The sequence below is a fragment of the Lissotriton vulgaris genome, chromosome 5 (assembly GCF_964263255.1).
Source record: "Lissotriton vulgaris chromosome 5, aLisVul1.2, whole genome shotgun sequence".
NCBI lineage: Eukaryota > Metazoa > Chordata > Amphibia > Caudata > Salamandridae > Lissotriton > Lissotriton vulgaris.
Genome location: NC_141693.1, coordinates 2,034,200,222 through 2,034,213,371, shown reverse-complemented (window position 1 = coordinate 2,034,213,371; position 13,150 = coordinate 2,034,200,222). Strand labels below are relative to the sequence as shown.

The following is a 13,150-nucleotide window of genomic DNA, read 5'->3' as shown; positions in this document are numbered from 1 at the left end:
TGTTTGCTGGTGGCAGAGGATCTGGAGTTGTTTTTTCCACGACCCCTGCCTTTGGCGCTGTTTCCACGATATCCACCTCGACTTTTGTTGGTGTATGTGGGCTGTGTGTTGCCTTTGTAGTACTGCGTTGTTTGGGAGAGCTGGCCTCTGGAAACGCCTCTAGTGCTTGAGCGACGAAAAGACCCACCCTGAACTGCTGGGACTGTAAGGCACCCATGGACTTAGCAGTTTCCGTGTCCTTCTTAATCTTTTCTAAGGTGGTGTCAACCTCTGGGCCAAACAGGTGATCTTGATTCACTGTTTGATTAAGGATGGTGGTCTGTATCTCCGGTTTAAATAAGGAGATTCTCAGCCAGGCATGTCGTCACAGCATAACACTAGTGTTGACCGCTCTGGCTGCGGTGTCAGCCGCGTCCAGTGCACACTTAATCGAAGCATTAGAAATCAGCTTCCCCTCTTGAATAAGCATCTCAGCTGCCTCCTTGTATTCATCTGGCAGGTGTTGCAACAGGGTCTCCAGTGTGTCATAGTGTGCCCTGTCATACCTCGCTAGAAGCGCTTGTGTATTGGAAATGCACCAGATATTGGCAGCCTGTGCTGCCACCCTTTTCCCTGATGCCTCAAAGACCTTAGACTCCTTGTCTGTGGGAGGAGCATCACCCGTTGTCTGAGAATTAGCCCTATTCTGGGCATTCGAGACAAGAGAGTCCAGAGGCAACTGTCCTTTAATATAGGTAGGATCCGTAGGCGCCGGCTTATACTTTCTCAATCCTAGGGTTTATCACCCTTGCTCTGGTAGGCTCTTTAAGGATCTCTCCAGCATGTTTTAAGACACCTTTTAACATAGGTAGAGTTTTGACAGTCCTTTCTGAGACTGAAAAGGTATCAAAAGGGAAAATCGACGTCAATAAGGTCAGCATGGAACTGGACGTTGTGATTTTTAGCCGCCCGTTCAATGAGGGCATTGAATGCTGCAGAGTCCTCTGTAGGAGACGTCTTCACAGAATAGAGTTGAGTGTCTTGTCCAGAATGAGGGTCACCTGGGTCAGCACCAGCAGCCCAGGGTTCATTGGTATCATCAGGGTCTGTATAGACAGGATAGCTGTACTCATCCTCATCGCCCTCCCCAGCGTCCACATCAGAGTAAGTGGGCGAGACATCTTGAGTCTGCGGAGAAATTGGTTCCACCAGGACAGGAGTGGAAGCAGAGTCCTTCTTTCTCTTTAGAGGAATCTTGTAGGATTCCATTGGTTGTTCCGGGGCAATTTTCCGCTTGTGGAGGGAAAGTCTGCCCGTTTCGGCATCAATAAAATGTTCATGTTGTTCGTCCACCGAAGATTGTCGATGCTTCAGGGTGGACACCCCCGTCGACGACTTCGGCACCGAGGACACCTTCTCGGGGACGCTGGCGACCGCTTTAGGGGTGAAAACCTTCGGCGGCAACGTAAAGTGAATGGGCGTCGACGCCTTGTGAGGTTTCTCAACTGGCTTCGGAGGTGGAGGATCGGTTGGTCCGACCGTCGATGCCTTCTCCCTGATGCGCTGTAGGGAGTCCGTCATCTTCTTGGTGAACGCGGCGGACGGGCGCGCCGAGTCGACGGGATCCTTTGAGGCCCCACTAGCAGAGGTCTCTCGGGGAGCGCCGCTCTTGGCCCTGTCCTGTTGACGCCGCGTCTCGAGAACTTTCGGGTCGCCGAGTCCTTTCTTCGGGTCACCGAGTCGTTTGTTGGTGTCGACCGCCTTCGGCGCCGACTTAATCGGCTCGACCACCTTGACTTTAGTCTTCGGCGCGACAGACTTCGTCTCGACACCCTTGACTTGAGCCTTCGGCTCGACAACACCCTTTTGCTTCTTCGGCGCCGAGGGCTCCGAGGCCTTTGATCCGACCAAAGTGATGCGCACTTTCGGTTTCGAGGCAGGCACCTGCGCTGTATCTTGTGTTGAGACCGTAGGTTTCACTTTCAGTTTCGATTTTCCAGGGTGCGGCTCAATAGCAGTGGCCGAGCCCGAAGGCGGGGCCGTAGAACCCATCGTAAGATCTTGGGTAAGGCTTAGTGGCGATCCCTCGACCTGAGCCTTATGAATCGGTACGATTCCAGGGTCCGAACGAGGTCGCTCTTCGTCCGAGCTATCCTCTATGGCCCCAAAGGCCCCGTCGTCGTCCCCTACCTAGTCAACGACTTCTTCAGCTTCGAACATTTCTGCGTCCGCATCGTAGTCTTAGTCGACGTCCGACGCGGGATTCGACAGGTTGTCACAGATGTCCCCGGTAACCTCTTCCTCAACATCCCCAACATCGAAAATGTCCGCCGGCGCCGGTGCAGTGAGCTGGGCCTCCTGGCGCGCAGCGCGTCGATGCTTAAGCGTCTTCTTGGACCTGAAGCGGGAACAAGCCATGCAACTGGCTTCATCGTGTTCCGGCGACAGACACTTGTTGCAAACCGGGTGGACGTCGATGTGGGGATACTTCGAGTTGCAGACGGGACATCTTTTGAACGGACTTCGGTCCATGATGAACAGTCGATAGGGTCTGAGGCGTCGACTGGGCCCTCCGCGTCGAAAGCACGCGGGCGATTGAATCTGGCTCGGAACCGAGCTGGAAGAGTTAGGCACCAAACGCAAGACAATACAGACGTGTACTAAAGACCTTTTGGTCTTAAGAAAAGTTATTTTAATCGATTCCGACTAGAGGGAACCAATATACATCTGAACCCAATGGTGGAAAAAAACAATCAGAGGATGGAGTCGATGCCCATGCGCACTGTAGTCCAGGGGAGGAGCCACCTATCTCGTGATACTTCGAAGACTCTTCCAGGACAACAATGTGCGATCATCCGGACCCAACACTAGGCGGCGATCTATGCACAGATATGAATTCAGCAGCCCACATGCCTCGAACTGTGGTATATCACTTCCATTTTGCTGTATAGCATTTCCATGTTGACCGTGTTCTTGCCTCCCTTAGAATCTCCATGGTTCTGGACGGCAGCTTGGGGTATCCAAATTCTATGTATTGAGGCGCCAGGCCGCTAGTTGTAGCGTCGCTGGTTCAGGGTGAGAGATTTGGCCCTGTTGCACTGTTCACAGGTTCTTGTCGGCTTTGATCCTGATCATCTCTCCCTTGGAGTTCCAGGAGAGTCGAGTTCCAGGTCTGTCTTGACCAACGGGGGGGAATCAGAATCAGATTGGTTCCTGGTTCGCTTGCTTTAGTAGTACTCTTTGCATCAGGGGAATTGGTGGAGAAGCGTAGACAAATGTCTGAGACCAGTTGAGTTAAAGTGCATTTCCCTTTGGCCGGTGGTGTGGAAACCTGGATGAAAAGTTCCAGCATTTCTTGTTCTGCATTGTTGCAAAGAGATCCAACATTGGCGGTCCCCAGATGTTGAACAGGTATTGTACGGTTTGCTTTAGCTCCCATTCGTGTGGGCAGCTGTTTTGTCTCCTTTGCTGATCTGCTGTGATGTTGTCTACCCCTGGTAGATGTACTGTTTGCAGATTGATTTGCTGTGGTTTTGCCCATTGCCAGATTTGAGCTAATTTGCTCGGGGGAAAGGATTTTGTTCCATCCTGTTTGTTCAGGTAAAACATTGTTGTTGTGTTTGTGTCAGGATGGTTTTCCCCTAAATCTGTTTCTGGAATGCTTTGAGTGCCTGAAGAACAGATTTCATTTCTAAAAAGTGATGCTTTTTCTGGAGTAAAAACCTTTGGGTGTGTGCTGTGGGTTTCTTACGGTCGCGGCTGACCTTCAATCGCCTTTTTCTTTGGCGTCGGGCTGCCTTGGTTGTTTTTGGTTCGTGGCCCTTCGGTTCCGGCGGATCTTTGGTTCTTACCTTGACATTCTTTCTTCAATTCCTTCGCCTTCTTTTCAGTGCGCCTTTTTTCAGTGTCTTTTTCTAGAACTTTGACGTCCCATCCTTCATGTGTGGGTTCCGCAGGAGCTGCATGTTCCTCTTCGTCCGTGAGAAACCCATCTCGAGCATGGAAGGTTTCTTCGTTGGCACTTACATCGTGGCGTAGTGGGCCTCACTCTGATTTTGGTGTGTCCTGAGAGTTTTCAGCAGGAATGTTGCACAGGCCTCAGTCTTTATCCTGGTGATCCTTGGGTAGACAGAGGTTGCCCACAGTGTGTGGATCCTGCTGTGCATATTTGTGATGGCACTTGGGGCAGAATTTAAAAGGGGTCTTCTCCATGGCCCCTACCTCGCCATTTGTGGCCCAGAGTGGTCCTCTGGTGCGAGCAGCTGTGCTTCGGTCTAAGACTCTGCATCGATGATCAGTTTCTTCTTGTTGATCCTATCGACGACTGCTTTCTTGAAGTTTTTCAGGAAAAATAAACGTTTCTTCGGAGCTTCCCATCGTTCTTCCAGACCCAAAGGTGGAAAAAGGAATCTGAAGATGGCCACCACGCACGTCGACCTCCAGGATGCAGTCTGATGTCATAAAGGGGACGTACCTGGCACCAAATGGTGGTCGACAGCGACCAAAACAAGAGAAAAAACAACAAAACAACGACAATTTCGGACCAAACCACTAGATGGCGGAATGATGGACAGCATGTGAATCCAGATAAGGATACACACTGCAAAACAAACATTCAACCCTGTCCATGAAGATCCGAGTCCCCGACAGACTAAACCCCAACCAGCTGCCCAAAAGCGCACTGCCTGCCCGGGCCTTACCTGCTCATAGGCCATGAACTTGATTGCAGACTCTGGGGCGATTTTTATGACATTGATTCCGTTGCCTCTCCAGAGGGATCGCACACCGCCCTCCCGCAGCATCTGGTTGAAGCCGCCGACAATGCACATGTTGTTACTGCGCGTGGCATGAACCTGGAGGGGGTGAAGACATTACAAAGAGTGTTCTGGTCATGCGCTGCTGTGAAGGAGGTTGGGGCAAAACTGAACCGGCACAGTAGGTGCAGGGACAATCAGAACTACTGGCACTTACAGACGCAAGCTGGAGGGCAGGGGGGCAACATCCAACCACAGCTGGACACAACATCCACACAGGGCGCCACAGCTGGACACAGGGCGCCACAGCTGGACACGCACACTGCGCCACAGCTGGACACGCACACTGCGCCACAGCCAGACACCACACGCACACTGCGCCACAGCCAGACACCACACGCACACTGCGCCACAGCCAGACACCACACGCGCACAGAGCGCCACAGCCAGACACCACACGCGCACAGAGCGCCACAGCCAGACACCACACGCGCACAGAGCGCCACAGCCAGACACCACACGCGCACAGAGCGCCACAGCCAGACACCACACGCGCACAGAGCGCCACAGCCAGACACCACACGCTCACAGAGCGCCACAGCCAGACACCACACAAGCGCACAGAGCGCCACAGCCAGACACCACACAAGCGCACAGAGCGCCACAGCCAGACACCACACAAGCGCACAGAGCGCCACAGCCAGACACCACACAAGCGCACAGAGCGCCACCGCTGGGCACAGAGCGCCACCGCTGGGCACAGAGCGCCACCGCTGGGCACAGAGCGCCAGAGAGTACAGAGCCAAGAGGGCCATGTGGGAAGAGAAACTATAGAACAAGGATGGGAGGGGAGGGCAGTGACAAAAGAGCACGGACAGTATAGCAGAAGGCTCTAACAGCAGTACTAGAGGTGGAAATGTGCAGAGGGCGGAGCAGTGTGGGAAGCGGAAAGGACAGTGCACACGAGCAGAGGGCAGACCCCCATGCCAGGGGTGGCTGCCCAGAGGACAGATTCCAGGGGTGGCAGCCCAGGGGTCTGACCACTCCCGGAGGTGCCAGCCTAGAGGGCAGACCCTTCCCGGGGGAGGCACCCCAGAGGGCAGACCCTTCCCGGGGTGGCACCCCAGAGGGCAGACCCATCCCGGGGGACAACAGACTCCAGGGGTGGCAGCCCAAGGGTCAGACCCCAGAGGTGGCTGCCAAAAAGACATCTACTAAAGTCTGAGTAGATGGCATCAGGGTGAGAGCAGAGAGGACAAGATCCAGAAGTGGGTCACCAGCAGACATGGCACGGGGGGGAGGAGGGTAAGTGCGGGCAGCAGAAAGGACTGAATCAGGACAAGAGTGTGAGTGTCACACCGGGGTACAGTCTTAGCCTAGTGGTAGGACACAGTGATCAACAGAGTAAGCAGCCCACGGTCAGTCTGAGGGGAGTGGCAGAGGCAGGAAAGACGCACTGCTGAGAGCAGAGTACAATCATCGCTTATCAGACGACAGCGGGCGACGCCCTTTTCTCAGAACTACACGAACATGCTCATCCCTACCGAGAGTAAACAGCCTGTTGAAAGAGCTGACGTCAGAGTCCAAACGTTATCGGAGTCAGAAGCGTCGGCTGGGCAGGGGTCAAGGCACCTGATGGGACATGTAGGGGGGAGTAAACAAGCATCATATGTTCTCCCCAGCCCCCCACAGAGCATAGTGAAGACTGCACACACCTCTCGTGCAAAGCGAGATTCACCACCCTCCTGCCCTTGGCACCAATGACATCTACCCACAAGCAGAATGTCCCCGAAACCAAAGATGGCGGCATCACTGCTACGACCCATAAAGCTCAAGGTGGGTTAACTGACACCTTCCAGGAGGTAACCCGTCGAGCAAAAGAAGAGGGAGCAAGCTACCGACCAGCCAGGAAGAGGGGGGGGGGGGGGGGGGGGGGGGAGAAGGTCTTCCCTTTCAAGCAGGTGACCCCCCCCCCCCTCCCAACATGAGCAGCTGGGAAGGGGGGGACAGAAGGACACCCCCTTCAGGGGAGGCACTTGGCTCTTGGCGATTACACAGGCTGTCAGGTTGACCCTGGCCCAGGCGGCCCTGCCAAGGAACATAACCTGTAGGCACGCCTTCAGCTGTTTACCGTGGGGGGAGGGGTTTAGAGGTGGGGGCTATCAGTCTGGTGGGTGCAGATTCATGGGGGGGCAGGGCATCCGCAAGACACTCACCCGCATGAGCACCACCAGCCTGTCTTTGGGCGAGGGGGGGTTTTATGGGGGGGCGGGGGGGAGATGCTATCAGTCTTGTGGGTACATATACACAGGGTGGGGCCTCAGGAAGACACTCACCTGCATGAGCACCTTCAGCCGGTCCAGGGGGGCCGTGCAAGTTCGTGACACGGCCCCAGCCCCGCCGCCTGCCACCAGGTGCCTCCACAGCATGCCCCTCTGCTTCTCCTCCGCCGTGAACTCGTCGGGCACTGCCAGGTTCTCTCCAACATCCAAAATCTAAAAGAAAAGCACAAGAGGAGGTCAAAGCAAGGCGTGGGCACCGTCTGTGCCCCAAAGCAGCCCAGTCCCAGGGCACCCCTGTGCCCGCCCCAGGACCTGCTGGCTGGCACTCCTGGGGAATGCAAAAAGAACAACTGATGGACAGAATGCAGAACAATGTCATACATTCACCCCAGTACAGAAATCTGGGCCTAAATCCATCGTTTTTTTGCCCACCATGCCATTCCAGTTTGGACCCAGCCATATACAAATCAGTCTTGACCCTGTGCCACATGGGTACAGTACAGCCCAAACTGCCAAGGCAGGTCCTCCCTGGACCGGAAACAAGCATCCTAGGACCGGTTTCGGGCTTTCAGCCCTCACCAGCCAGGATAGCTTGACTACAGTGGCCTGGAGAGCACGGGACTCACGTCCCACTCGGGGTGACAAATGCAAAAACAACAGTTGATGGACAGAATGCAGAACAATGTCATACATTCACCCCAGTACAGAGATCTGGGCCTAAACCCATCGTTTTTTTGCCCACCATGCCATTCCAGTTTGGACCCAGCCATATGCAAATCAGTCTTGACCCTGTGCCCCATGGGAACAGTCCAGCCCGAACTGCCAAGACAGGTCATCCCTGCACTGGAAACAAGCAAGAATGTCTGGGTCCAAACTGGGGTGGTGTGGTGAGCAAAAGAATGATGGATTAAACTCAGATCAGCCCATAATGCAGAATCCGACCCAATCGCTCGCCCAGTACTGCACCCTTAATAGGGGGGATCTAAACCCAGTACCGTGCCCTTCATAAGGAATCTGAACCCAAAACTGTGCCCTTAATACAGAATCCGACCCAATCGATGTGCCCAGTACCCTGCCCTGAATAGGGAATCTGAACCCAGTACCACACACTGAACACCATTCCGAACCAGAAGGGCCTGCCCTCTGGTAGCCTTGCTTTCCTAGCATTACATGGGGCACACCTCCGCCTACGAAGGCAGATCAGCGGGCCACAGTGTTTACACCCAACATGTCCACTGCCATGTAGAGGACAAGCCCTGGGATCAGCAGCTCTGCCAGGATTACCTCAGGAACACCTGGTTCAGGCAGCCCCAGACCAGGTGTGAGGAGTCACTGAGCACACATTGCATCATTAAACACGCTGGGAGCAGGGGGCGGACTTTGCCCTGCCTGCTGAATCTGTGCCATTGCCCAGAGGCTTCGTACAGGGAGGGTGAGGTGCCATCCGGATGCCTCCTGACACAGGCCAAGGGGTTACAAAGAACATTCAGCAGGGAGGGTTATTCTACTCTGGAAGCACAGGGAACGAGGGAGAACTCATATGCCCTGGAAGCACAGGCTCAGAAGTAGGGACGAGAGAGGGTTCACAGAAGGTGTCTCAAATTTAAATCTGGGCAACAGAGTAGCTACTTTTTAAAGTTGTATGTGACAACAAGTTATATTAATTTCAATGTGGGCATCAAGTCGGGCGTAATCAAAATAGTTTGATACCTCCAAGTACCAGGCGGGTATGGAAGGACCTCTGGCCGTGCTGGGTGAGCGCACCTCCGGGGAGGCGGTCCGCAGCCAGAATGTTCTTGCAGCGTCATCTATTGCTAACATAGTGAAAAGTTCACTTGGTCCAGTTGGATTGGAGAAAATGCTGGTGGATGACATTGGAGACGTAACAATTACTAATGATGGTGCAACTATACTGAAGTTGTTGGAAGTTGAGCACCCCGCTGCCAAGGTTCTTTGTGAACTGGCAGAGCTGCAGGATAATGAAGTTGGGGATGGCACCACTTCGGTTGTGATTATTGCTGCAGAGCTGTTGAAAAATGCTGATGAACTTGTGAAACAGAAGATTCATCCCACATCCATTATAGGTGGATATCGACTTGCTTGCAAGGAAGCAGTTCGTTACATCAATGAAAATCTTACTATCAACACAGACGAGTTGGGAAGAGAATGTCTCCTCAGTGCAGCAAAAACCTCCATGTCTTCCAAAATCATTGGAGTGTATCCTTTAGAACAGTGGTTATTATTCTTGTGACTTCTGCGAACCTAATTGAATCACAACTGAAAGCCAAAGACCCCACAAGCCATTTCTATGGTTTGTACCTCCACACACACAAATGCTAACAAGTACACACTATACAGCAGAAGTGATTGGTCAGCAGTAGTAACTTGACTGACCTTGGACAAACTCACAAGGTAGCAATAGAGCATGACCTAGACCAAGCTGGAAACCATGCAGAGCTTTTGTCGAAAGGTGACAAAGACCAAGACTACATAGAAAACAAAAACCTGGAATTCCTTATCTCAGAGTAAACTGTGTAATATTTCAGGTCTGCTGTAAAGTTCAGACATGACCCCTTTCCAATACAAGAAGAGTAGCTGCTTGGAATGTGTAAGGGACTGTCCATGCAAAGCAGTGGATGCGAGTGTGCAGGCTGGAAGGGCCATTTGGGCAGTCTACCTTGTCCACATGCATAGATGATTGACTTCATGCCGCATTCGCTGTCTAAGAAATTCAAGAGCAACAACCTGATGTCCTCGCCAATACCTGTAACGCTAGGTGTCCCCCAAGGATCCTCTCTATCCCCAACTCTGTTCAACCTGGTCATGGAACCTCTCACCACCTTGCTACAAGCATCCAATGTACACTTTCACATGTACGCAGATGACACCCAACTTTATCTCAAATTACAATCCCCCAAGGACATCTTGCTCCTGAACTCAACGATCAGATGCACCCAATCCTGGCTTGCCGATAATCATCTCAAACTCAATGCCCTGAAAACAGAGTTCCTTCTGATCTCACCTCCAGCGAAGGTCTCCACCACTCAAATTTGGCTTAAAGACCTAACCGCACTCAATGTCCAACCCACCATCGTGGACTCAGCAAAATCCCTAGGCATAACACTCGACACCAATCTCAACATGCAGCAACATATCAGCATGGCAACAAAGGGAGCAAACTTCCAGATCAATACTCTGAGGAAACTTAAACCCTACCTCCCATCCAAAGACTTCCAAACCGCAGTACAAGCACTAGTCATCCCACGAATTGAATACGGCAGCATCGCCCTCTGTGGACTCCCCCTAACTACAACCGCACCCCTAAGAGCTTCTCTAAACGTGGCAGCGAGACTCATCACTGGGTCAAAAAAACACTCCCATATTACCCCCGACTTGAAATCCCTGAACTGGCTGCCTTTTGAAGCTAGAATACATCTGAAAATTGCCTGCATGACACACAAGGCGGTACATCTAAACTCACCCGGATACCTCGCTCAGAAACTGACAATCCCCGGAGGAGCTAGAAACACCAGAGGCACAAACAATCTTCTGTTGAAACCTCGAAGATTCCGGAAGGAAAAAACATATAAGCGCTCCTTCTCAGGAATGCCGCCTAGGATCTGGAACTCTCTCCTGCCGGAAACCAGGCTCATCTCTTCCACCACACTCTTTAAAAATGAAGTAAAAGCTATCCTCATGGCTAAATACACCTGAACTACTATCTCGAACACTGTTAGTACTCTGCACCGATCTATACTACATGTTTGACCCTTTTGATTATTTGTATTAACTGTCTTATTACTCACATGTTTGGCTTTGTAGCCACCTATTTGTACTATTTTGTACTCATGTATGGCTTTGTTGCCACCTATTTGTACTATTTGACCTATTGATTTATCTGTCTAAATATGCTCCCTCATGTACTTCTCTTTGTAAAGCGCTCTGATATCTGCAAGGATCTTGTCCGCGCTATATAAAACTTTCAAATAAATACCAGCTTTAGCAGTTAACACAACAGAGGGGTCAGCGTGTAACGCTTTACTTGCCAATGGAGCTGCTAGTTTCTCTACCAGTAAAAACGTATATTGCAGGTTTTTACTTCAACACATGTTCTACTTTGAAATCTGCTGCACCTTGCTTTAGGACTCGATAGGCCTGCGTAGGGGTGACCGACACACATTCAGAGGGGAGTTTGGACTTTGTCACCAATGAAAATGGCAAAGTAGAAATAACAGTTTTAAACTGTCTGCAGTGGCAGGCTGGTCACGTTTCACCTTGTGCCATTCAGGGTGGCACAACACGAGTTAGCTTATGCCAATTGGGTAGAAGCCAATGAAACATCCTATTAAAAGTCAGGGCACTGGCACAAAGGTCTGATCGGCGGCCTCCGTGCACTCAAAAACAAGAAGCATCAATCCAACACTTTGGGGGTGACCATACAAAGAGGCCGCTCCTTTTCGGGGCAGATTCCATGGCCTTTCAGGATAGCATACTTTTGTGACTGCCTCTCCAGAGCCCAAGGGCACTTACCGTAGCATGCTTCCAGTACAAGATAATCTCCGGAATGTTCTCAGCTGGGTGCAAGAGGTGGTAATCACGCCACTCGTTCCAGTTAATAGTCATCGTGCCGTCCTTGTCCATGCTGCAAAAAGAGAGAGGGTCAACGGTGCCCAACGCACCCAGGCCCAACCCACAGCATCGGAGAAGCCGGCACCCCACAGCATCGGAGCAGTGTCCACCCCACAGCATAAGTGAGGAAGAGGCCTGCACGCCACAGCATCGGAAAAAAGACAGCTGTGCCCGGCAGCATCAGAGCGCGCAACAGACCCGCCCCACAGCTTAAGAGGAAAACGCTTGCACCCCCCAGCATTCATGTGATGCCTGCACTCCACAGCATAACAGATGCTTGTGCAGCATAGGGAGACACCTGCACCCCACAGCACCAGAGGAAGATGCCTGTTCCCCACAGCAAAATGAGTCGCTTGCACCCAACAGCATCAGGGGGAGCTTCCTGCGCATAACAGCATAAGAGAGGGAGACATCTGAACCCCACAGCAGAGACGAATACGCCTGCACCCCACAGCATCAGAGGGAGATGCCTAACCCACACCACTTGGGGAGAATCACACTGTTCACACTAAAGGACACTGCCCAACAGATGAGTAAAAGATGCCTGTGCTAGAGGACTGTGGCACAGGATCAGAGGCAGACCTGGCACCTCACAGCATCAGCGAGGGAGACGCCAGAGCCCCACAGCATCAGCGAGGGAGACACCAGAGCCCCACAGCATCAGCGAGGGAGACGCCAGAGCCCCACAGCATCAGCGAGCGAGACGCCAGAGCCCCACAGCATCAGCGAGCGAGACGCCAGAGCCCCACAGCATCAGCGAGGGAGACGCCAGAGCCCCACAGCATCAGCGAGGGAGACGCCAGAGCCCCACAGCATCAGCGAGGCAGACACCAGAGCCCCACAGCATCAGCGAGGCAGACACCAGAGCCCCACAGCATCAGCGAGGGAGACACCAGAGCCCCACAGCATCAGCGAGGGAGACACCAGAGCCCCACAGCATCAGCGAGGGAGACGCCAGAGCCCCACAGCATCAGCGAGGGAGACACCAGAGCCCCACAGCATCAGCGAGGGAGACACCAGAGCCCCACAGCATCAGCGAGGGAGACACCAGAGCCCCACAGCATCAGCGAGGGAGACGCCAGAGCCCCACAGCATCAGCGAGGGAGACGCCAGAGCCCCACAGCATCAGCGAGCGAGACGCCAGAGCCCCACAGCATCAGCGAGGGAGACGCCAGAGCCCCACAGCATCAGCGAGGGAGACACCAGAGCCCCACAGCATCAGCGAGGGAGACGCCAGAGCCCCACAGCATCAGCGAGGGAGACGCCAGAGCCCCACAGCATCAGCGAGCGAGACGCCAGAGCCCCACAGCATCAGCGAGGGAGACGCCAGAGCCCCACAGCATCAGCGAGGGAGACGCCAGAGCCCCACAGCATCAGCGAGGGAGACACCAGAGCCCCACAGCATCAGCGAGGGAGACGCCAGAGCCCCACAGCATCAGCGAGGGAGACGCCAGAGCCCCACAGCATCAGCGAGGGAGACGCCAGAGCCCCACAGCATCAGCAAGC

At 53.2% G+C, this 13,150-nt stretch overlaps 1 protein-coding gene across 4 annotated transcripts in view; it reads right to left on the bottom strand.

Annotated features, from left to right (window-relative positions):
• Positions 1–13,150, bottom strand: part of SLC25A25 (solute carrier family 25 member 25) — an 82,005-nt gene that overhangs the window by 28,952 nt on the left and 39,903 nt on the right. For all 4 annotated transcript variants that reach the window (XM_086924955.1, XM_086924954.1, XM_086924956.1 and 1 more), the window contains exons 4-6: positions 11,546–11,657; positions 7,070–7,228; positions 4,680–4,832 (exon numbers count right to left, since the gene is read on the bottom strand). In XM_086924955.1, coding sequence (XP_086781081.1) covers positions 4,680–4,832; positions 7,070–7,228; positions 11,546–11,657 — 424 coding nt within the window. The remainder of the gene's footprint in view (positions 1–4,679; positions 4,833–7,069; positions 7,229–11,545; positions 11,658–13,150) is intronic.